Consider the following 22,654-nt stretch of genomic DNA (forward strand, 5'->3'; position numbering starts at 1 on the left):
ATCATGCATACAATATAATGCCAACCTGAACAACACATTATACACGTTGAAAAAGTGATCATGTTCATATTGAGTTGTGAGACAAAACAGATGTAGTTACATTTACAGTTGCAAATCAACTTTGATAAACTATCTCTATTACTGCACGGCAGTTAAAACCTCTCTGTACATTTTATAAATTTCATTTGACCCAGTAAACTGAGGCTGTGGATTTTCATGTCACCAAGTAGACTGGTGCTGTGGAAGGAGAAACGCCTGCCTGGTTGGGATGCTTCAAGGCCACATAAGGAATATCAGCCAAATCGCCTTCACGAGGGGTTAATGTGGCCGAAAGAGGCCCCGAGTGTGCTGCACTGGAACGCCGCGGCTGCTGGACATGAAAATCATTCATGTAAATCGGCCCCGAACGAGATTTGAACCCGGAACGCCGTGGCCTAGACTGCACTTCCATGTCCCGATCACATTGTTCCTTTTCTTGTTTCCTGCGACTGGAAAGCTTCTTCCAGAAAAAGAGAGCATTTTTCCACGATCGCTTTTTCTTCACATCTGCCACAGCTTTATCAACGTCCACGCCCTTAGAACTGGAGATACTTCCAGCTACGACCTGATTCGAAATGTTACTGGACGATGGCGGCTTTTTCCCAGCTTCAGCAAGCACCTGAAAAAACAAGAATCATATTGACGGATCCATGCAAAACAAACAAAAGCAGAAAACATTATGAAAAGTACCTGAGCATAATGCATTTCTGGATCAAAATAAAAGCCATCGTACTGTTCAGAGATCGGAAATACGGGAATCGCTGTGGCGGCTTTCATTTTTGCTCAGATTTCAACTATCATTAAAAACAAAGAAAGTTCAAACCCCTATCAGTGAAGCAAATACTTTTCGTCCCGGGGTTGTATACAGAATAAGAGACTTGGAAAGGCAAAATGAAAATTTAAGTACCTTAAAACTTTGCAGGAAAAAGGAATACAGAATATAAAATTGAGCAGTGCTTTGCGCACAGAGCAAATTTGTCTTTGGTTGTTAAATAGACTTTAAAAAATCAGAATTAGACAGTAGAAAACTTATAACTGTATAAAATCCCTAAAACAAGGTTTCAAGAATTTGACTTGTAATAAAATTGGACATTTCTGCTTAACTGTAATAAAGAATGATACCGGCTGCTATAAGATTAGCTTATACTCCAAGCTGATATTTAATGCTCTGAAAGCTCCACCGATCTACTGGGACACAGCTTGCGATGTAGCCCTGGGTCACTGGTTTTAAATGTTTGAACAAGAGATCGGTATTCCTCATTAAAGGCAAATCAGCATTAAAAGCTTTTAACTGACAAATATTTTCTTTTTTTCCATTACGATTCCGACTTGGTCACGGCAAGTCTTACCAGAAACAAAGGACACCGCACATGACTTCTTTGAAAAGCATGCTGTATGTCCGATGAATGTGATGTTTGACTGAAATACCTGCTTTCCTTTACTTACGCTACTCTGGTCTGTAGTGGTTGGTCCGCCTTGGAATTCTTGTGTACGACGTTACATTCTTCATGAAATAAATGCCTTCGGTTAGAAGCACATGAATTCTTTAAACCTGCCATTATATTATTATTTCTTGCCTGGGAAGCATGACAGGAACGGGTCCGAAAGTCCGAAAATGTTGGAAGTGAAGTGAATCTATCTGATGCTATAATTAATTTTAGGGAAAATTGTGATCAGATTACTGAATGGTTGGAATTCTATCCCTATAAACCCTGGAATACTGAGATTTCACAAAATACTTAATTCTATCTCACATTTTAAAAAAATCTCCATTAAAACATATAAAAAACACCTGGAAAATGATCCAGAAAACAGTTAAGACTCCATTAGAGTACGCTTATGAGAAAAACAGTAACTAAGATTTTCAAGACTACCTACCTTAGTCCACTGTTTCTATGTAACTACCTATCTATAAGTTGTTAAGGGAATAGACAACTAAAGATTAATAATAATAGTAGCAAAATACCTGCTCGTCCGGGTCTTCTGGCTAAAAAGGAAATTACCGGGTTCCGCTAGCTCTTTATTTCTCAGATATGATACAGAATAACTGTTACAGAAGTATATACACATACAGCGGAATCACGGAAAGGGGTAAGCAACCGACACTATATACACATATTCGACAACTTAAGTGTAGATATACAGCGTCTTATATCTTCACATATGCAGTTCACATGGACAGATGTAGATATACATTTCATATGGACAGATTAACATTGTTGGGATAAGCGCCAAAACACTTCTTTAAAGGTGTACTAATATTTTTTTCATTTTTTCTTGGTTACATTTTTTATCAGCGCCTTTTAGGATTTGGTTCGAAAAAAACAAAAAAAATAGTTTAAGTTTTTTTGGGGGTTAAATTGTAAATATTAATTATTGAGAGTATGGGATTTGGTTCGAAATAAAAAATAATTTAATTTAATTTTTTTTGGGGATTAAATTGTAAATATTAATTATTGAAAGACGTATGGGTTGTTCAAAATGTAAATAAATATGAGTACCCGGTTATTTTTATTTTGGCGCTTATCGGGTGCTGTCAATCACTTCTTTAAAGGTGTACTAATATTTTTTGCATTTTTCCTTGGTTATATTTTTTATCAGCGCCTTTTAAGATTTGGTTCGGAAAAAAAAAAAAATAGTTTAATTTTTTTGGCGGTTAAATTGTAAATATTAATTATTGAAAGTATGGGATTTGGTTCGAAATAAAAAAATAATTTAGTTTAATTTTGGTGGGGTTAAATTGTAAATATTAATTATTGAAAGACGAATGGGTTGTTCAAAATGTAAATAAATGAGTAGCCGGTTATTTTTATTTCTTCTAATTTATTAAATAAATTTAATTTGGATGCACATAAATTTAAGTATTATATATAAATATTTTGAATAAAGACTATTTCATTAGTGAAGTTGGATCCATGTTTTGTTCTTTTAGTTTTTTAAGTTTATTTTTGAATTATTTTGTTTGTTTATTTATCTTTGTAAATATTGGTATTTTTTTTCATCAGAGTTTATATTCTTGATATTTCTAGTCTTTTTAGGTATTTTATCATTTTGTTAGTTCCTAGCTCCCTTTAGTATTTTTAGTTTTTTTTGTTTAATAGACCTCAACCCCGTATTTTATGGTTAACTCTGATGCATTTATCCCTCTTATCTTGATTATTTTTCTTTGAATGTATTTATTCTACTTATGAATATTTTTGTTTTATTTTATTTTATTAAATTTCCATTAATTATTTTTATTTAATTTTATTTCCATTAATTAATTTTATTTAATAAATGATCTTGACTCAATTATTTACTAATTAGGGTTTTGACTCATTTTTATAATTTTTGACTTCGCTACTTGTTTGAAGTTTTGAATTTGATTATTTGATTCTTGTTATATATATATATATATATATATATATATATATATATATATATATATATATTATTATATATTATTACCTATTAATAGAATTTATTTAATTATATTTGATTTTAATAAATTAATATCTTGTTAGTTCCTAGCTCTTTTAGTATCTGTAGTTATTCCTTGTTTAATAGGCCTCAACCCCATATTTTATGGTTGACTCTGATGCATTTATCCCTCTTATCTTGATTATTTTTCTTTGAATATATTTATTCTACTTATGAATATTTTTGTTTTGTTTTGTTTTATTTTATTAAATTTCCATGAATTATTTTTATTTAATTTTATTTCCATTAATTAATTTTATTTAATAAATGATCTTGACTCAATTATTTACTAATTAGGGTTTTGACTCATTTTTTTACTAATTAGGGTTTTGACTCATTTTTATAATTTTTGACTTGGCTTCTTGTTTGAAGTTTGAAGTTTGAGTTTGATTATTTAATTCTTGTTAGTTATATATTTTTTTGATTATTACTTATTAATAGAATTTATTTGATAATATCTGATTTTAGTAATTAATATCATAAATTAAATATTATTTTTCAATAAATAGTCATTTAATATAGTGGATATTATGGTTTCTACATTGTTCTCTATTTAAGCCTTGGCTATGGCATGCCTCTTCATCTGGTCCTGATGATGAAGCACACTTGGTTCGAAAGGGTCGGCAAAAATTCTCTATGTGATTTCTACGAAAAGAGTTTTCTTAATTCATTATGGATCACATAAGCCTAAAAGATATTAATTATTAAAATTATATAATTTAAGTTTATTAAAAAAATTCGAGAATACTTAATTTATTTATATATTTAAAAATAGTTTTTTAATAATAAAAGTGTAGTTTTGTTTATATGTTTTTTTCCAGGAAAAAAATGTAAAATTTTATTTACCATGAAAAAATTTACATTATGTAAAAATACATGCAAATATGTATTTTATGCCTTAGCTTCATAAAAAGATAAATAGCCTGAGACTGTTGAAAAAAAACCATTTTTTTTTTTTTTTTTTTTTTTACCATGAAAAAATTTACATTAGGTAGATATACATGCAAACATGTATTTTATGCCTTAGCTTCATAAAAAGAGAAATAGCCTGGGACTTCACAAAAAAACCAAAAAAAGGAGTAAAATAGTTCATCTTTTATTTTAGTTGTTACTATTCAACCCATTACAACCACAGTTTGGGAGCAAAAAAATAGTTTGCAAAATTATATAAGTGAGGGTGTATCCCATAGTTGTAATGCCAAAATTAAAAGTAGTATGTTGTTATCAATGTAGTGTGTCTCGTTCTTTTATAGATGGCTTATGATAGAACTCAAAATGTTCATCATTGAAAGATTTGACATTAGCCACTGCCTTAGAGCCATGTGAATTCCCTCCCTAGATAGATTGTTTGCCACCATATTTTTCTCCCTGTATACATGGCTAATAATGATGGAGTCAAAAGTGTCCATTATGTGAAAAATATCCTCAAGGAAAGGGATAAGCTTTGAGCTTTTGTAGCCCAATTTACCACCAACATAGAATCCCTGAATACTTGTAGCACTTTGACCCCTTTTCCCCTGCAAATAATAGGAGAAGCTTCAATGCCAAAAGCTCGAGAAAGTTAATTTTTCCCAGACCAAGACCCATCTTTATTTCGTAGAATTGGTTCTTAGAAATATAAAGGACAACCCCCCACCACGTTGTTAATTGGTTTTTTGAGATGCCCCTTCAAAGAAAGCCTAGGGTTTGGGATTATTTAGTAATTCAAGGGTTATAACTCTTACAGAGGGAATTTCTTTTTCTTATGGGAAGTGAGCTGGAATGTTGAGTCCTTGAGCAGCAATGACTTCAAGGGAAGATACTTTACCCTAAAAATGGCAACATTTCTTTCCAACCAATCCCCCCAACATATCAACAAAGGCATGGCTTTTATTCTACCATTGTGAGGAACTGACAACCAATTACACTAAGCTTCCTCTAAATTTTGGCCTTGCCACACATAGGGTTGTTGAAGTTGATCAGAGTAGAACTTATAGATTTGGTTGAAAAAAGGGCAAGAGAGAAATAGGTGGTGAGAAACCTCCTCTGCATTTTTACATAAAGAACACTAGCATGGTCCCTCGGTCTTCATCTTCTTCCTAGTATCCAATATAGGGACATTTTTTTCCAAGGTGCACCACATGAAAAACTTGGCTTTGAGTGGCATTTGAGCTTCCAAATGCCTTTCCACCACCATCATGGTTCCCTTTGATGAATCCAGATTTAGTTGCACATACACAAGTTTAGGAGTATAAGTACCATGAGAAGCATGCTTCCATACCAATTTGTCTTCTTTTTTAATAATCTTGATTTGCGATTATTTAAGCACACCAATATAAATTGACCAGGTATCTGAGTGCTCCTCCCCTAGCTTGACTTAGGCTACATATTTCCAAGCCTAGCCCTAGATTGTGGTGAGGACATGATCAACAATTTGGTTTAGGTGATAAAGTCTTTGATTATGGAGATGTTGAATGATATCATTTGGAAGTAGATTAATGTTAACACTTCCTGGCCATGGATCTGATCCAATCCTTACATTGTTACCTTTCATATCCTCTAGGCTAGCCCTTCACCTATCACATTGAAAGACTTGATAACAACTTTCCAAATGGTTGAACAATTTGGCTTATATTTCACTGGTTTTTGAATCCATTCCACTAGTGGGTCTGGGAGAATATACATGTGCATGACCACTGAAGTCAAAACATTTACAAAATTGAACATTCTCCAACCAACATTGACCGCTAAGGTGATGAAAACCAAACCAAGGGTCTATAAATTTTGATCCCCTAGTGGCTTCAAATCAGGAAGCTTGTGGGTTATGGGCCCACGATTTTTTCTCTCTCGCCTTCTATTTGCAACAACAAACTCATGAAATCTTTAATCCCCCAAATTTCGAACATACATTCCTAGCTTAAATCCTGTACAAAGGACTGACATATTATTCCTCATCTACTTCAACCTTCTTCTCGGTGCACCCGCACTCCCATTTTTCCAATGTCCAAACTTGACATCAAAGGTTGGGGTCAGGACTAGTCCTCCCTTTCCTTTTCTCAGCAATTGGCACTGCCTACTTAGAGGCCCAACCACTTCAAGTTCCAACTCCATGGGTCCATTGCGAGGTCAAGTGTCAGTCCCAACTTGTTTCTCTAAGACTGATCTTGACTAAAGCAGGCCCGACTAGCCGACTAGGTCCCACCCAAGTTTGGGGTCAAGTTGGTCAGCTCATTTCTGACATTGGCTTTGCATTATGGCTTGACCTTACAGGTCTCGACTCCCTTTCTTGTTACAACCACCCTTGATCAATTTCCAAAGCCATATTCTTTGTACTTTAGTCATTGGTGTTCATGCCCCTTCATACCATGATCTTTGCACCTTCTCGGCAACACATATCGATAGTGCTTCACTCGACCTTCTTTGATGCTTCTAGTCTATCCTTGGAGTGAAATTTATTCATACACTAAGTACGTTGACTATTGACCCAGTGATATTCCTCAATGCTGACTATAGCCACCTATAGTCACCAATAGCTCTTGAACAAAAACACAAGAATCACAATATAATGGACACGATAGTTGACATGGTTCATTTATGAAAAATAAACAACATACATATTCGAAACGTACAGGAAATTTACATTGGAAAGGAAACACAAAATCATATGGTATACCCTTTGTGAGCCTGACTGACACTGCCTCCCTTGGCCTGATCTTACAATGGTACCAGTTTCTATCCTGATATCTCATAGGATTCCCAAAATAAAAGGAGAACAAAACCCTAATAGAAAACAAGGGAATCTCGTTGTGTATGATTTCTAGAGATTTACAATTGCATTTATGTTTTACATAAAAATCTTAAGGAAACGTGTCTTTTTTTAAGATTGCCACACTGCCTCTTTTGGAAGTATTCCAAAACCAAATTTGGTTTTGGGTGGGGTTTATGCCCATGCATCATACTCCTGCACTTGAAATTTTTCATGATCTCTTGATCATGTGACTTCATCGTTACATCTCATCTTATCCATCTCGATCTTCTTTCACGACATGTATGATTGAGTGAGTTGCAACCAAGCCTCACTGACGCCTCTGTGGCTCAGAATTTTGGCATCTCGATTCACCCTTCTGGAACCTTTCAAGCCTCCTCTTCTCACTTGGTTGTTTCACACTTGCTCACCTCCTTTGACAATTCTACTCACAACCACAACTATGGAATTACCACAACAACTTCTACCCAACCACAGTTGGAAGTAGTTTTCTTGTAGGAAATATTTTCCTACTCTGATACCATTTGTTGAAAACCAAACTAGGGGTCTCTAAATTTAGATCCCATGGTGGCTTCAACTTAGGAAGTCTGTGGGTTATGGGCCCACAATTTTGGTTCTCTTGCCTTCTATTTGCAATAATGAACTCATGAAATATTCAATCCCCCAAATTTCGAACATACATTCTTGGCCTAAATCATGTACATAGGACCGAAATTCTTTTCCTTGGTTGCTTCAACCTTCTTCTTGGTGCACCCAAACTCCATTTTTTCTGACATACCAACTTGACATCAGAGGTCGGGGATAGGGACTAGTCCTCCCTTTCCTTTTTTCAGCGATTGGACCCAACTACCTCAAGGCCTGACCACTTCAAGGTCTGATCCCATGATTCCATCACGAGATCAGGGGTTGGTCCTAACTTGTTTCACTAAGACCGGTCTCGACTAGAGTAAGGCCAGATAGGTTGATTTGTTCCCACCAGAGTCGACGGACAGGCTAGTCAAATCCTTTAAGGCATTCACTTTGCATTATGGCTTGACCATGCGAATCTCGACTCCATTTCTTGTTCCAACTACCCTTCACCAATATTCAATGCCATCTTCTTTGCACTTTAGCCATCAATGTTCATGCCCCTTCACGCCATGATCTTTGCACCTTCTCAGCGACAAATTTTGACAGTGACTTGCTCAACCTTATTTAACTCTCCTATTATATCCTTGGAGTGAAATTTAGTCATACATTGAGCATGTGGACTATTGACCTAGTTATATTCCTCTATGATAATTATAGCCATCTATAGTCACTAATAAACCTCAAACAAAAACACAACAATCATGATATACTAGACATGACAGTCGACATGGTTCATATATGAACAATAAATACCATACATATTCGAAACACACAAGAAATTCACATTGAAAAGAAAACACAAAAATCACATGGCATAGCCTCTTAGATCCTAACCGCCTCCCTTGGCCTAACCTTACAATGGTACTAGTCATTGTCTTGACATCCTGTAGGATGCCTAAAATAAAAGGAAAAAAGAACCCTAACAAAAAACAAGGAAATCTAGCCACATCACATGGGTTTTAATGCCCTCCTCCCACATCTACCCAAGTAACTGGCCAACTAAGGTAAACATGTGACGAGAGGCTACTATGATGGGATTCAAACTCCTAGATGATCTTAAGGAATTAGAATTGATGGAAACACACTACAAAGACCTTCCACATTAGCAACATAACTCTCAAAATCCATCCCAACCACTTAGCTAGCCAGCCCCTGAGACCAACTAAGGTCTGAGACCATTAAATTCATGTACGCTCCCTTGATATGGGCATGCATGCATCTAGAATGCTCTAGACGCTCTCGCAACATGAGTATGCCAGTGTCCAGGGACTTTTCTGCCCAGTGTTGTGTCTACATCCCCAAGATTTGAGCCACTTTTTTAGGCCGAGAGTCGAGGTCACTGCCCAGAACTAAATGACACCTTCAGATATGAAATATAACAACAAAATAATGAGACAAATGAAATTACTTGATCAAGGACTTGAATGGACCCATATTAACCATGACAGACATTTTGTCAAACATATCACAAATATGTAATCTACATAAGTCAACAACATATATGAGCATAGGGGTCTCATACTTATCTAAGAATTTCTAAGAAGCAGTGTTCCCTTATATCTTTAACTTCATTATCATTTATTATGTCATAGATAAATGATTCATTCATTTACAAATCAAAACACGAGGAAATCCATACATCATCGCTGTCATAATACATGCTTAAGGCAACATAATAACGACAGAAATATCAAGGATACATCATCCATAGAATCCACATATAAACCAGTACATTTATACATAAGATATCAAGGAAAGAACATCTTATTAATGAATGAAAAATCCAACCTGGGATGGGACTACTACGTTCCACTTGACCATAGAATAGTTGAGCCAATTCTCTCTTCAGCCATTCACCCCTGTGCCATATTCCAAGCATGAATGTGGGACTCAAACCAAAAGAACCAACTAAGGCATCCCCAGACTAAACCACCTCACCCTCATCAATAGAAACTAGGATTTACCGTAATCCATCCTGGATCACTAGGCCAACACAATAAACAAGTAATAACAGGCTTTAACATGATCTCCACTAGATCACTAGGCCAAAACAAGCATGGATGTCATCGTATTTCTCCACCTACATCATGAGGACACTACAAGAAAAAAGGACATTGGTGAGGGGTGAAAAATGTCACCATAATCTCATTAGTGATGGTTAAAAGAGCTTTCGTCACCAAAAACTGAATGTCACCAAAATTGGTTTCACCAAAAGTATAGGTGTTGTGGTGACATTAAAAGTTTGTCACCAATAATGATTTATAATGAAAGATAGAGACCGTCACCATTTCATATGAGCAATGGTGACAGACAATAGCCTCTGTCACCAAAAACTGAACGTCACCAAAGGTGGTGTTGCCAAAAGTATAGGTGTTGTAGTGACATTCAACATCTATCACCAATAATGATTTATAATGACGGATAGCGACTGTCACCATTTCATATGAGCAATGGTGACGGACCATAGCCTCGGTCACCAAAAACTGAATGTCACCAAAATTATAGGTGTTATGGTGACATTCAAGGTCCATCACGAATATTGATTATAATGACAGATAGTGACCATCACCATTTCATATGAACAACAATGATTTATTGTGATGGATCTTTCATGGTTGTCACTATTGGTGCATATATATGGTGAAGTTCGTTGATCGTCACCAAAAGCCGCATTGCCAGAAGTATAGGTGTTATGGTGACATTCAAGGTCTGTTACGAATAATGACTATAATGACAGACATTGACCATCACCATTTCATATCAACAACAACGATTTATGGTTACTAACCTTTGAGGGTCATCACTATTGATGTGTATATATGGTGACGTTCGTTGACTGTCACTATTTCATATTTTGGTGAGGGTCGAAAAATTTGACCAATGCTCATTGGTGATGGTCAAAATAACCTCCGTCACCAAAAATTAATCGTTGTTATTCCATATGGATGTCAAGGCACGATGGAATCGAACCACCAACCTCCTTGTAAAGAAGGTGCTCTTCCGTTGAGCTAGCACCCTTTAAAGAACTAGACTTTGAAACTTCATAAATTGTAAATTCTACAACTTTCAATAAATTTAAGTCTCGGAAATATTTTACTAAACAAGAAAAGAAACATCGAGGCTGCAGGTCCCTACCTAATGGCTATCGAAGTTATGAAAAGTGGGTGAAGGGGAAAATAGTTATATATAAGTGAATCAATATGTTTAGTTGAATACTCAATTAGAATTGAAACTCTGAAGACATTTATAACCTATAAATGACATATAAATATCAAATGCACCAAATATTGCAAAGGAAATGTCATAAGTGGATAGCATATGGAAGAAGAGCATTGATGAAGACAGATGCAATATGTTATAGGTTGAGTGAAAGAAAAATCTCAATGTTGTTGTTTGGTGTTTAGATATCTGAATGATATCTAAACTTCTATGCAAATGTAACATGGATCTCCGGAAACCATGTATATATATATATATATATATATATATATATATATATATATATATATATATCCCCTAAACCAACATGCAATTTGGAATTTCACAAGTTTGCACTCAAAACATGACAACAACCAACAAATAAAAAAAATTGACTTGGACAGAAAGCAATAGCTTCACCTTCATTCTTGAACTGCTTTTGTTTATTTGAATTTGAATTGTGGCATTCTTTATCTGACAAGGAATCAAAATCATCACTAGTATTAAATTCATCCAACACAGACTTTGGAGATCCCATTGACATATGCGTTTTTGTTGCCATGCTTGAAAACCATGGAGATCCATGTCGATAGTATAATAAGATGTGTGTCTACTACTCAAGAACAAATTCCTTATTAACTATTGTTACCTGACAAAAACCAAAGAGACAACACAATATTAGCATACACAAAATCCCCTACCGAAATATAATCATAACTTAGCTAAGAAGTCTAAAAGAGGTTCTTAATTAATAAACTTTGTATTTGGAATTTTTTTTTCTTTATATTTAAAAAAGACTACATTGTACAACACTTCTGTTTATTTATCCGGCCAATTATATCATAGCATATGTCACATAGTAGAAATCTACAGTACCTAAAGTAAAAAGACAAATTTGCTCAAGAAAATAGATTTAGAAAAGAGCTTTGAAAATTATATGTTTGTCATCAAAGCTTTAATTAGTTTAACAACAAAATAGATATGAACATGACAATGGCCAAAGTCGTTATTCATACAAATAAAGCTAGAGTCATTATTTCCATTGCAGATAACTGAAATTTGGGCAGTGGTCTAACAGTTAGAGCTTATTTGCAGGGAAGACTTGTCAATTCTATCATTTTTTTTTCCACAGTTTGTTGTGTCTCTAGATCCATATTAGATAGCTTGTTATTCTCAAGTTCTACCTTTCAGGTACCTATTTATGGCTCACCCTTTAAAACACAATTCTACCACTCCATTTGATTTTGTTTTGTTAAGAGAATTGGTAGGACCTTCCCATCCTTTGTTTTACATCAATCAATAACCATCCATCAATTATATAAAGAATAACAGATACACAACAAAGGCCAAAGATGCACTTGTTGTATACCTATGTTCTAGGACTCATATGACCTTACTGGTGCAAAGAGCTCACCCTGAAAAATAACATCCACGTGGAATTTACAAAACTTTTTAAAATCAAGCTCCAAGTAAACCAATCAAAATATGAACATCCTTTTAATCAATAAAATCTCTGACTTAAAATAAAAGTGGCCTAGAATTGAATGTTATATCAACCATTTCAAGTAACTAACATTGGGTGAGAAATACAAGCCATGCATATTGGATTATTTAAATAATTGATCTGATAAAGCTCAAAATCAAACAGATAACTTACAGCTAAGAAATGCAAATAAATGACTTACAACTAAGACATGAGGCTTCCCTTTCAACCTCGTTATTAAATAATTCTTCTTTATGTCATAGACCATTAAACTTTTTCTGATGCCAGGTGGAAGTGGTATTGTAACATCAGCCTCTGATAGAGTTTATGTCCACAACTACTTCTCAAGATCCACTCCATTACTAGCATTTGGGGCTAGATAACAAGATAACATGCAAAAATCGTCAACATGAAAATGAAATCTACATCCTTGTAAAAAAAATGGGAGGAAAAAAAATCCACAAATTGAAACAGAGTGTAGGATAACTCATTCCTGCAACATGATTATCTTACCATGAGAAATAAAAAAAAAAATCAGGAGAAATGTAATTTTTGCCACATTTTGACAATCATTTCTTTTTGCATATTCGATGAGCAATTGATGATAAAAGTCAGCTAAATATTGTCAACATCAAGATTATAGTAAAACGGATACAAACCGCTCCAACACATATATAATCCTAAAAATAAGTATTTACACATATAAGTATTTATTGAGGACATTGTATTTTGTGAAAATATGGAAGTCAAATCTTTGAAATAACACAATTTATGGTACCACTGCCTTACGAAGTCCATTCATTCGAGTATTTACGAAGTCCATTCAAGAATTTCTTCAAAGTTCAAAGCTCAAACAATTAACATGTAGCCTAAAAAAATCAGATTTGAAAAGGAGATAACCCAAAGATGTATATTATATATCTCACATTTATATATCCTAATTTCCAAACATTGAAATGACACTTTTTAGCATACTATTGTGAATTCAACCCAAAATGCTAGAAAAAAATATTGATGGTTATTTTTGTTAAAAATGAAAACTAGGGCCAAATTCCACTTTGAACAGCTCCTTTGGGGAAGATAATTGTGGCATTGAATTCCTCTTTTTGAGAGGACCAAAATTGATCTAAAGATCATCAAATTTGGATAAGTAGAAGTGGAATTTTGAATTTATGTTTCTCATGTAAATTATTTAGGTCGGCCTCAACTATATGTCGGCTTAAGAAGATCAAAAGTCACGCCCACTCAACTCCACTAAATTTTATATATAGAGGAGCATTCTCTCTCATTTGGGACACATCAATCAAAAGAAAAAGATATCTCGTTGGCAGCGAAGATTAAGGAGGATAAATTCTGGTTATGGTTGGCACTGTTTTGGTTAGGGCTTTGTCATAACAGGTCTGAGTTTGGAAGCAGTGCTTCACTATGGTTAAGGAGAATCTTATATATGGGTTGTGACTTGTTTCGTATGGGACTTCTTCCTGTAGTTTGGCCGCAGCTAGAATATATTCTCATAGCTTGACCACAAGCCTTGAATCACTTGCCCAGGAAGCTGAAATACAACTGAAAGCCATTGACCTTATATGATAGTATTCGAGTGCTTGTTGAGGATGACATGGAAACTTAAAAACATGCTAGGACTACTACAAATAATAGAGCCCTTGTAAGAAGAAAAAGGTCGCATTGTTTGCAAATATTCAAGGGTTGGAGCAGCATGCTTTAGAAACCCTAATCCAAAACCACAAAGATAATATCAACGGTGACCTTAATGTGGTCATAAACTAGCTCCTTAAGCCAGTGAAAGGGAGAATCATGTGAAATAAGGAAGGTCGCAATAGAAAGGAGGATTTTTGGATCATTCAACTTAGAAAGCAGTGGATTGTTGTTGCCTGAACCAGACCAATCTTCTACAACAATATGATTTTTCCTCTATGACCAGACTATGTAGATTACAAGATTGAATGGATCTAAGAGTAGTGATACCTGATCATCATATTGGAAAGTTATTTTATATCATTGTACTCTCTTTCTTTCTCTGTTGAACATTTGACGATAATAATAAGAAGACTTGATCAAGGGCTTTCCCCATATTGGGGTTTTTCCCTGGCTTGAGCCATATTCTCGTGTCTTTATGTCTTGGCTTGTCTTCTGTATCTATCATTTATGTTCTTTCGTCAGTTACTATTATATAATGTCTAATGTGATTGGTAAACGGATTAATGGGCATATGGTTGAATGAGGTATCTAACCTAAGCAAAGAACATGTTTTGAATCACTATACTAGAGCATATTTGATGGCTATTTTGACCATCCCTTTTGATGCCACGACCTGGAAAATGATGGCTTGAAATTCTAAGAAAAAATTGGCGTTGGATAGGTCAACGAAAATCTGGTTGAAACTACCCACAAAAAATGCCTTCAACTTACTGACATAACTGGTACAACCTCCTCAAGTGATCCCAAAGTCTGGCAAAGATTGAATCAACCCCCTTTTTCCTACATGAACTGTAGATGGAAAATATGACCTCCAAAATCCCACGGTCTTTGGTGGTACCCATGACCTAGCAATGAGATGAATCTTTAGCAGTAAATACCAGTGAAATATCTGAGTGGTCTTCTTTTTTCTAATCAACTAGGGAGTAATTGTTTCACCACCGAAACTAATTCATTCAAGGGTTTCACCCTTAGCACTCAAAAGCCACAAGAGCTCTCCAAATTGTTATGAGCAAATGATTGTGCATGCCCAAAGAGTGAGCTTCATCTCTCTTTTATCATAAAAAAGAGTGAGATTCATCTCTCTTTTATCATCAAAATTCCACTGGTGTCTTTTTTATATCTTTTTTTCCCTTGGTGTGATCATTCAGAGAAGGACATTACACTTGCAATAATATTGACTCCTTTGAAAATCATGATACAGGTGGGGTTGGCCATAAACATTAGTGGATTGCTTAACTGTTAAAATTGGAAACTAGGGCCAAACTCCATGTGGGTCTTCTTATTTATGGCAGCTAATATTTTTCTTGGATTCCTCTCGTCAAGAGGTGTAGTTTTGATCTAAAGATCATCCAATTCTGACATGTATTCATGGAGATATGAATTTGTTTGTGTTACTTGACAATTTGTCAAGGTCGGCCAGCAACCAAATTACCCCAACTTATCATCAACGTTTCATTATAAATAGAAGAGGTCTTCAAGTCATTTTGCACACACACTTATCCTAATATCTCTCTCCACTCGTTTGGGTTTGGTGGCTAGAGAGATCAAGAGGGAGAAGTCCTAGACACAGTGGAGGAAGGGTTCTATACATAGTTGATGGAGGAAGCCTAGCCACTGTTCAAAAGGGAGATCTAGCCATGCCCTAAGGATGTATGGTCATTGTCTTAGAGGTGCCCTAATGCCCTAATAGCAAGCCTTATTATGCAGCAACAGGAGACCTAATCAGCAGCCCTAATCCGCTGTCAAGAGAGACTCATACACAGTCTTGGGAGGCTCCTATTTACTATCATGAAAAGGCCTTATACACAGCTCCCCTAGCCACAGTTTGTGAGGCCCTAGTCAGTAACATATGAAGGCCTAAAGTCACAGTTAGAGGAGCCCTTATCACAACTTGAAAGGGACCCTTAGACGCAGCGAGAAGTGTGGACCTAGCCACAACAAAAGGAGTACTATAGTAGTGTGAAGGTTTTATGTTAATACCACATTGTTGTAAGTAACCGTGTGGTCTCATTCAAGATTGTTTATGCATGATAAAGTTGGTCTTGAGCTCAATTTTTAGGGCAGTAGAAGCCGCTTAAAGGAGGAGCAAGAAGCTATTGTTTAAGGGATGATTGGGTCACTGTTTGAATGGATCAAGGTTACAGTCCACTATTGGGCTAGGCCGCAGGCCATAGCCAACAGTTGGAGACCTTTTTAGGAGTTGCGTTCAGAAGGTAAGCAGCCCTATAAGGCAGCGTATGGTTGGAGGGACTGTATGAAGGCTAGCCGCAATCAATAGGTGGACTGTGGGGTGTGTTTAAGGTGTTGTGGCACTCAGAGCTTGTGCCCTAACCAGTGACCAAGTTTTCCATGAAATGCACCAGTCCTTATAGCATATCAAAAGTTCTAGATTAATAGCCTTATCATGATCAGTGAAGCAACAAAGGAAGAAGAGTCTTATTGAAGGAAAGCCTCAATATTTTATTTAATTGGTTGAGTTGTTCTAGGGTTATCATATGTTGCATATCTTCAGTCCTTGGTGTCCAAATTGCAACCTCATTGCATTGTTGTCATGGAGAAGATCTTTGATCTCCTATTTGGCAAGTCAAGTATTGACTTCAAATCATTGTACTCTATCTCTTTCTCTCTGCTAAACTATTGAAGAATATAAGAAGAATTCATCAAGGGTTTCCCCACATTGGGGTTTGTCCCTAGCTGGTGCCACATCTTATGTCCTCTTGTCTTGGTGTGTCTTCTACTGTTTATGTTTATGTTCTATTTGCACTTTAAAATCATGCTAATGTGATTGCTAATCTGAATATTAACATTGGGCTAATATGAAAAATTGAAGTAAATTGCTCTAAGCATAGAACATACCTAAATTTAACATGGTATCAAAGCTGAGGTGAAGACAAAGCCCAAGCAAGAGTGGAAGAGAAATCACCGAAGATAGTTGGAAAGTGAAAAAGGCACAATGGGTTCCTCATCCCACTTCTGGACTGAAGACAAGCTCTGTGAAAAGTCTGACTATCATGGATGGAAGATGTCTCTTGATTTGACATTGGAAGATCAAGAAGTGTTGGATTACGTGAAGGGTAAAATCCTCGAGCCTTCATCAAATGCACCAGTTGCTACAAAGAACAAGTAAACCAAGGGTGAAGTCAAAGCGAATAAGATTATCAACGATTCCATTGACAAGCGTTTGGTGGCCTACATCTCCGATCTAAAAACCTCCAAGGATATCTACGACAGATTGGTAAGCATGTTCAAGGTTAGTGATGCAAATCAAATTTTATTTCTCAAAAATAAGTTGAAGGATATTAAGAAGGGTAAAGACGAGGATATTCAATCCTACTTCTTAAGGATCTCTGAGATCAAGAGTGATCTTCTATCAATTGCAGAAATCATATTGTATTAATTCCATCTGCAGTTCATGTAGGAAAATGGGGGCTAGTAGTTGTTGCCAAATAAATACCAAGGAAACAAAGGACAACGCATGAATTGTTTGAGAAATTATCTACAAATTTCTTGAGGACGACAGAGCTCATGGAGGCATGGGTATCATCAAGATGGCAAGGAAAAAATGAAAGTAAATAAAGTCTGAAGATGATGATATAGGCAGAACTAAATACATAGTGGTGTATACTAAGGCAGGCATAGAGGAAAACTTGAAGATTGCCAAAGATCAAGGAGCTTTGGAAATTACAGCTGAAGGGAGCCAGAACAAAAGTGATGAATCAAAGGATATGGAGAAGGATATGAAGATCATTTTTCCAGAAAGTATCCTCAGGGCATCGATGAATATGACTACTTGACAGGTAACAGAGGACCAGAGAAGTCCAAACCTAGCCAAGAAGATTATGGTGACACTGGTCATTCTATAAATAATGCTGGTGGTAGTATCAATAAGAATTATTCTACCACTATCAAGGAACACCAAGCTGAGTTGTCCATCAAATGACTTGGAGTCTTGTTAGAACACATTGGACCTGTAAGGAAGATATTTGAGAGGGGTAATCCAGCTATCCCTAGTACTCGTAAAGAAAATATCACTGATCCAATGCAGAGTAGCAGGAACATGGGTTTATTTCCATGTGTGATTACTTTACAAGGAAGAAACATGAAATTTTCCCAAAGTTCAAACAAGGATCAAATTATGAAGGAGACTCTTGTAAAATGGAAGGTATTGAATGATGATAGCAACAAAAATACCTACACTCAGTTACCCAACAACATAATTATAGTTTTTTATCGAGGTAATGGTAGAATACACCAGAAATGGTGCAGTTCCTTTGGGAATGGCCTAATTGAGAAAATGGGCCATTGGCATACTTTCAATGAAGAAGCTGCAGAACCATATCCTCCACTCTTTGTTAAGGAAATTTCTAGGCCAGAGGGTATTAAGACTTTAAATCTGGAAACATTGTTAAAGGAAGGTGTGCCTAGTACCTTTTGGCCCTTCTTAAATGAATATGATTATCAATCAACCAACAGTCCATCTCCTTTTGAGGCTTTGCAGATTTTGAAACGAACACCTCGAAAAACCATGAAGGAATTAGGTGTGACGACTTCAGTAATACGACCAGGTGCATTTATTTTATATTTCCTTCCTAAATGTGCACTAATGTCTGATATGACATTTACATTGAAGAAGATTATTTGCGCTATTGGAAAGGTCAAAGAATCAAATTCCAGCACAACTGAATTCTTGTTACATAATCTATATGTATTAGATTTTGTGGATAGGTTGCATTTAATCTCTTCAGGGTTTGCCCCACTCGATGGAGTCATTCAATAAGAACTTACAATATATACCCTCGGAGATTTAATTGCACATTTTCATAAAATGAAGCCATATGATGATCTTTCTTACTATAGAGTTATTTCTCCCTACAAAATTTGTAAGGCTCTATTTGTAGAATGCCTTTTGAGGCATTGGGCTCACCACCCTTTGAGAAGTAATGGAGAAATTAATGTTATAGAAGAACTGCTGGCTTGTCCAGAAATTGATGTTAAGGGATTTTGGGGTGCATCAAATAATCATCTAGTACCCTTGATGGGGAACATGAAATTTCATCAAATTTACAAAGTTATCAAAATTCTACAATATGAGATTGAAGGACCTCTGAAATTGCACTTTTTGTGGGAAGCTTCAAGGGTGAAAAATATAAGTAAGGCTAGTACAATACTCAATTAATTGGAACTTATAATTAAAAGGCATTTCTCTTAAGCCCCAAGGGATAGCTCAATTGGTTGAGTTCCCGTTGCTAAGTACCTTGCCAATTGGGAGGTCATGGGGTCAAATCTCCTTGACGCCCTTGGGGTTAGGCTCGCCCAAAAAAGCTGACGAGCAGATCCCTTCGGGTGGATCTGCCGGGATTAGTACCTGTGGATGTAGCGGCCACTCAGTGACCGTGAACCACAACTTAAAAAAAAAGAAAAAAAAGAGGGCATTTCTCTTTCAATATGGAATCTTAGAATGTTGTATTTTCCTTCCCATTGTATAGTGAGGCTATTGATTTCGTTTATTATAGAGACACCATGGTCCACACAGTTGTACGTGCTTTGACACTTGCTATATATAGAGGCGATGAAAGTGTCAACAAGTTTATCACAAGCCATAGAATGTTGTCATACTCAGATTTGGTGAAATTCCTCAAAGAGAAAAGATTAAAATTAGATGTTCTTCTTGTTCGTGCAGTACAGGTTGATGATGTTTTGCAGATTACAACAACATTATTTTCTATAGTTGAAGAAATCAGAGATGACCTTTATTACTGCAGTGACATAATTTGTGCTAGTATTTCTGATTTGAGCAAACCGATGACACATAATTTTCTTCATTTATTGGTTTAGCAATATTTTCTACCATCCCTTAATTTACCTCTTCCCAAGATGAGCACTCTCACATCGTTGTATACAACGTCTTGTCTTTTACAAGTGGTCAATAACAAAGAGTTGGTGAATAGTATTTCTACTGATTTTCTATGGCCATAAACATTGGCCACTACAACCTTCAACCCTGCGTGTAATGGTCATTTATTTGTTGGAGACTTGCTAAATGAGAGCACAAAGGTAGTTGCAGGATCTGGAATATTTATGGTCAACACTAGTATTCAAACTGAAGAGCAGCAAAGTCAGGGCAATGTTGTTGGACCTTTGGAAACACAATTTATGAATATTACACTTCTGGATACAAATAAAAATACAAGTTTAAGTGGATTGCTATCCTTTGTTCTTTGTGGGAACAACAAATTGGTGTTGGCATCTCTGAGCTTGGTGGCTATCCAATTACAGAGTGAAGAGTTGGATAATTCATTTTTGGATGTATTGGGTATTATTCCTCAAAGAGTGCAACATAAGAACTCACAAGGTGACCCTAGTAAGGAACTAGGATCTAGCGAGAGCATGCCAATGTGCCAGATTCTTGATACACTAATAAGTCTTCTCTGTTGGAGATCTTTGTGTACATAAAAAACATATCATGCTGCCTTGTCTTTTCAAAAAATACTTTCATAAAATGAAACATAATTTTATGTTCATAATTTAATATTGCTTATGAGAATTCTCGTGATTATCGTATGAAAGAAGTTAATGATTTGTGTTTTGATCCTATTCCAAATGTTATTCTAAAGGAATAGAAAGACTGCAAGAAAGCCTTAGAGATACCTGCACTTTAGGAAGATTTCAAGTTCATTCTTCTACCTGATTCTTGGCCACATATTCCAGATGGTGATGATTTTTCTTACTTTATCAAAGGAAGGAAGCTGGCAACAAAAATAAAACATATGGAAGGTAAAAATTTAATTGGTGAAGGCAAGCATGTTGATTTTTCTGCCTATTCCATGGAATATGGTTGTGTTAGTTTGGAGGGCATTTAAGAGTCTAGCCAGAGCTGCAATGTTAAAGTCTGCAATTCATTATTGATGGACGCACATTGCTTTGCCTTAATGGGCATTCACTTTAAGTTTACAACTATACATGGAATATTTGTTGCATACCTACTAGAGGAAACTTGTGAATCCTTAAATAGAGATGCCATGCTAGGGGCTTCTAGGCCTAATGGTACTAATGCAGTAGCTACTTCTGAATCCTTGGTGAAATTGCTTTGTGCCTGTTGGGATTTGGAAAACCATTCTACTACGGACTCCATGGTACTAGAACAATATAAAGTTGCAGGCTCAAAACAGATGGGAAAATTTACAAGTATATGCAAGATTATTAAAATACATTTTGGTCTCAACAATGGCACATGCCACAAACATCATTAGTTTAATAGTCATGGGGATGAAAGAATTATGGCTCTTGTATCTAGGTTTTTTATTAAAGTATAGGACCTATACATACAGGTGGATTGCTTGGGAAAAGAAATATTAGGTAGGGAAGACTGTGATGTCCCTATCATTTGAACAACAAGCATATTTTGTACTTTTTTGGAATTTTTAGTTATTTTCACAAAGGGGGAAATATCGTTTTTTTGGAGATTGGTGGAAAATGACTATTTTATTGGAGAATGGTAGAAAATGAATATTTTATTAAAAAGGTGGCAAAAAACTATTTAGTGGAAAGTGGCCCTCACTAATAAAATAATATTTAAAAGAAATTCTAGAGGTTGCTCAAAGAGAAATTATAAAGAGGGGAAGGAGCTCATTTGGGGATCATTCTAACTTACCATTCTACTTTCAACTGAAGGTGAGATCAAGAGAGTTCAACCAGAGTGTCTCAAGGGAGATCCTTAACCCAAGTTCGTTAGATTTAATTGCTACCCTAGCTAGTTTTCCCTTCTTCGGTGAACATTCTTTCTATCCTAGTGGGATTTTATTTTTATGCTTATTTCTGAATATATGATGAGAATTTTGGCAAAGAGATTATTGGCATCATAATTTGATTTTGTAGGTCTGATATTCCTTCCTCAAAGAAGCACGAGTTTCATTGTTTCCCAAGCCAAAAATCAGTCAAATTTGTGGGTTGACTTCCCTGAGTTCTATAGAGGTAGAGATTAGGAATGAAGGGGGTTTTATTCCTTTATTTGATATAGGTCGTGGGTTATTATTACTTGTTGGAGGATTCCTAAGGGTGATCAAGCTGAATCCCTTGCCAATACCAAGGTTGTAGTAATTTTCTCTTGAAAATGGACACATTTTGGGCATAAAGCCAACATCCCTCTTTGTTGTAACTAAGTTTAGGGAGACCCACAATGCTGAGTATTATATAGACACCAGTGCCATGAATTTATCAATTTTGGGTCATTTGGAGCTGGAGAGAGAGTACTGAAGCAGTGTTAAGAATTTTGGGTGCACCTGGACAGTTTGTGGGGGGAATTTATATGTCATATCAGCCTCAAAGGAAGGGCCACGAGCTTCCCATCTGCTGGATTACAAATCTGTTAACTATGGACCACTGAA

General features: G+C 35.8%; 1 protein-coding gene across 3 annotated transcripts; it reads right to left on the reverse strand.

Annotated features, from left to right (window-relative positions):
• LOC149175052 (uncharacterized) lies at positions 1 to 1,514 on the reverse strand. Of its 3 annotated transcripts, none has more exons than XM_089422742.1 (3): positions 1,162 to 1,514; positions 730 to 833; positions 1 to 658 (listed from the first exon to the last, which is right to left on the reverse strand). In XM_089422742.1, the coding sequence occupies exons 2-3, from the start codon at positions 814 to 816 to the stop codon at positions 215 to 217; spliced, it is 531 nt and encodes a 176-aa protein (XP_089278868.1). In that variant the 5' UTR covers positions 817 to 833; positions 1,162 to 1,514; the 3' UTR covers positions 1 to 214. The 3 variants fall into 3 exon arrangements, with proteins under 3 accessions (XP_089278868.1, XP_089278866.1, XP_089278867.1); XM_089422740.1 differs by having other exon boundaries at positions 2 to 658; positions 1,144 to 1,512; XM_089422741.1 differs by lacking the exon at positions 1,162 to 1,514 and adding an exon at positions 947 to 1,137 and having other exon boundaries at positions 2 to 658.
• Positions 1,515 to 22,654: the final 21,140 nt, after the last annotated feature.

Source organism: Pinus tabuliformis, chromosome 4_1 (assembly GCF_031772625.1).
Source record: "Pinus tabuliformis cultivar Carrire ecotype Pingquan chromosome 4_1, CPIR1, whole genome shotgun sequence".
In the NCBI taxonomy this organism is placed as follows: domain Eukaryota; kingdom Viridiplantae; phylum Streptophyta; class Pinopsida; order Pinales; family Pinaceae; genus Pinus; species Pinus tabuliformis.

What these genes read in the sequence shown, in the direction of transcription:
- LOC149175052 (XM_089422742.1), bottom strand. Translation starts at nt 816, where the DNA reads ATGAAAGCCGCCACAGCGATTCCCGTATTTCCGATCTCTGAACAGTAC. An exon ending in CAGAAATGCATTATGCTCAG is followed by an intron (nt 659 to 729) that starts GTACTTTTCATA and finishes TTGTTTTTTCAG; the next exon opens with GTGCTTGCTGAAGCTGGGAA.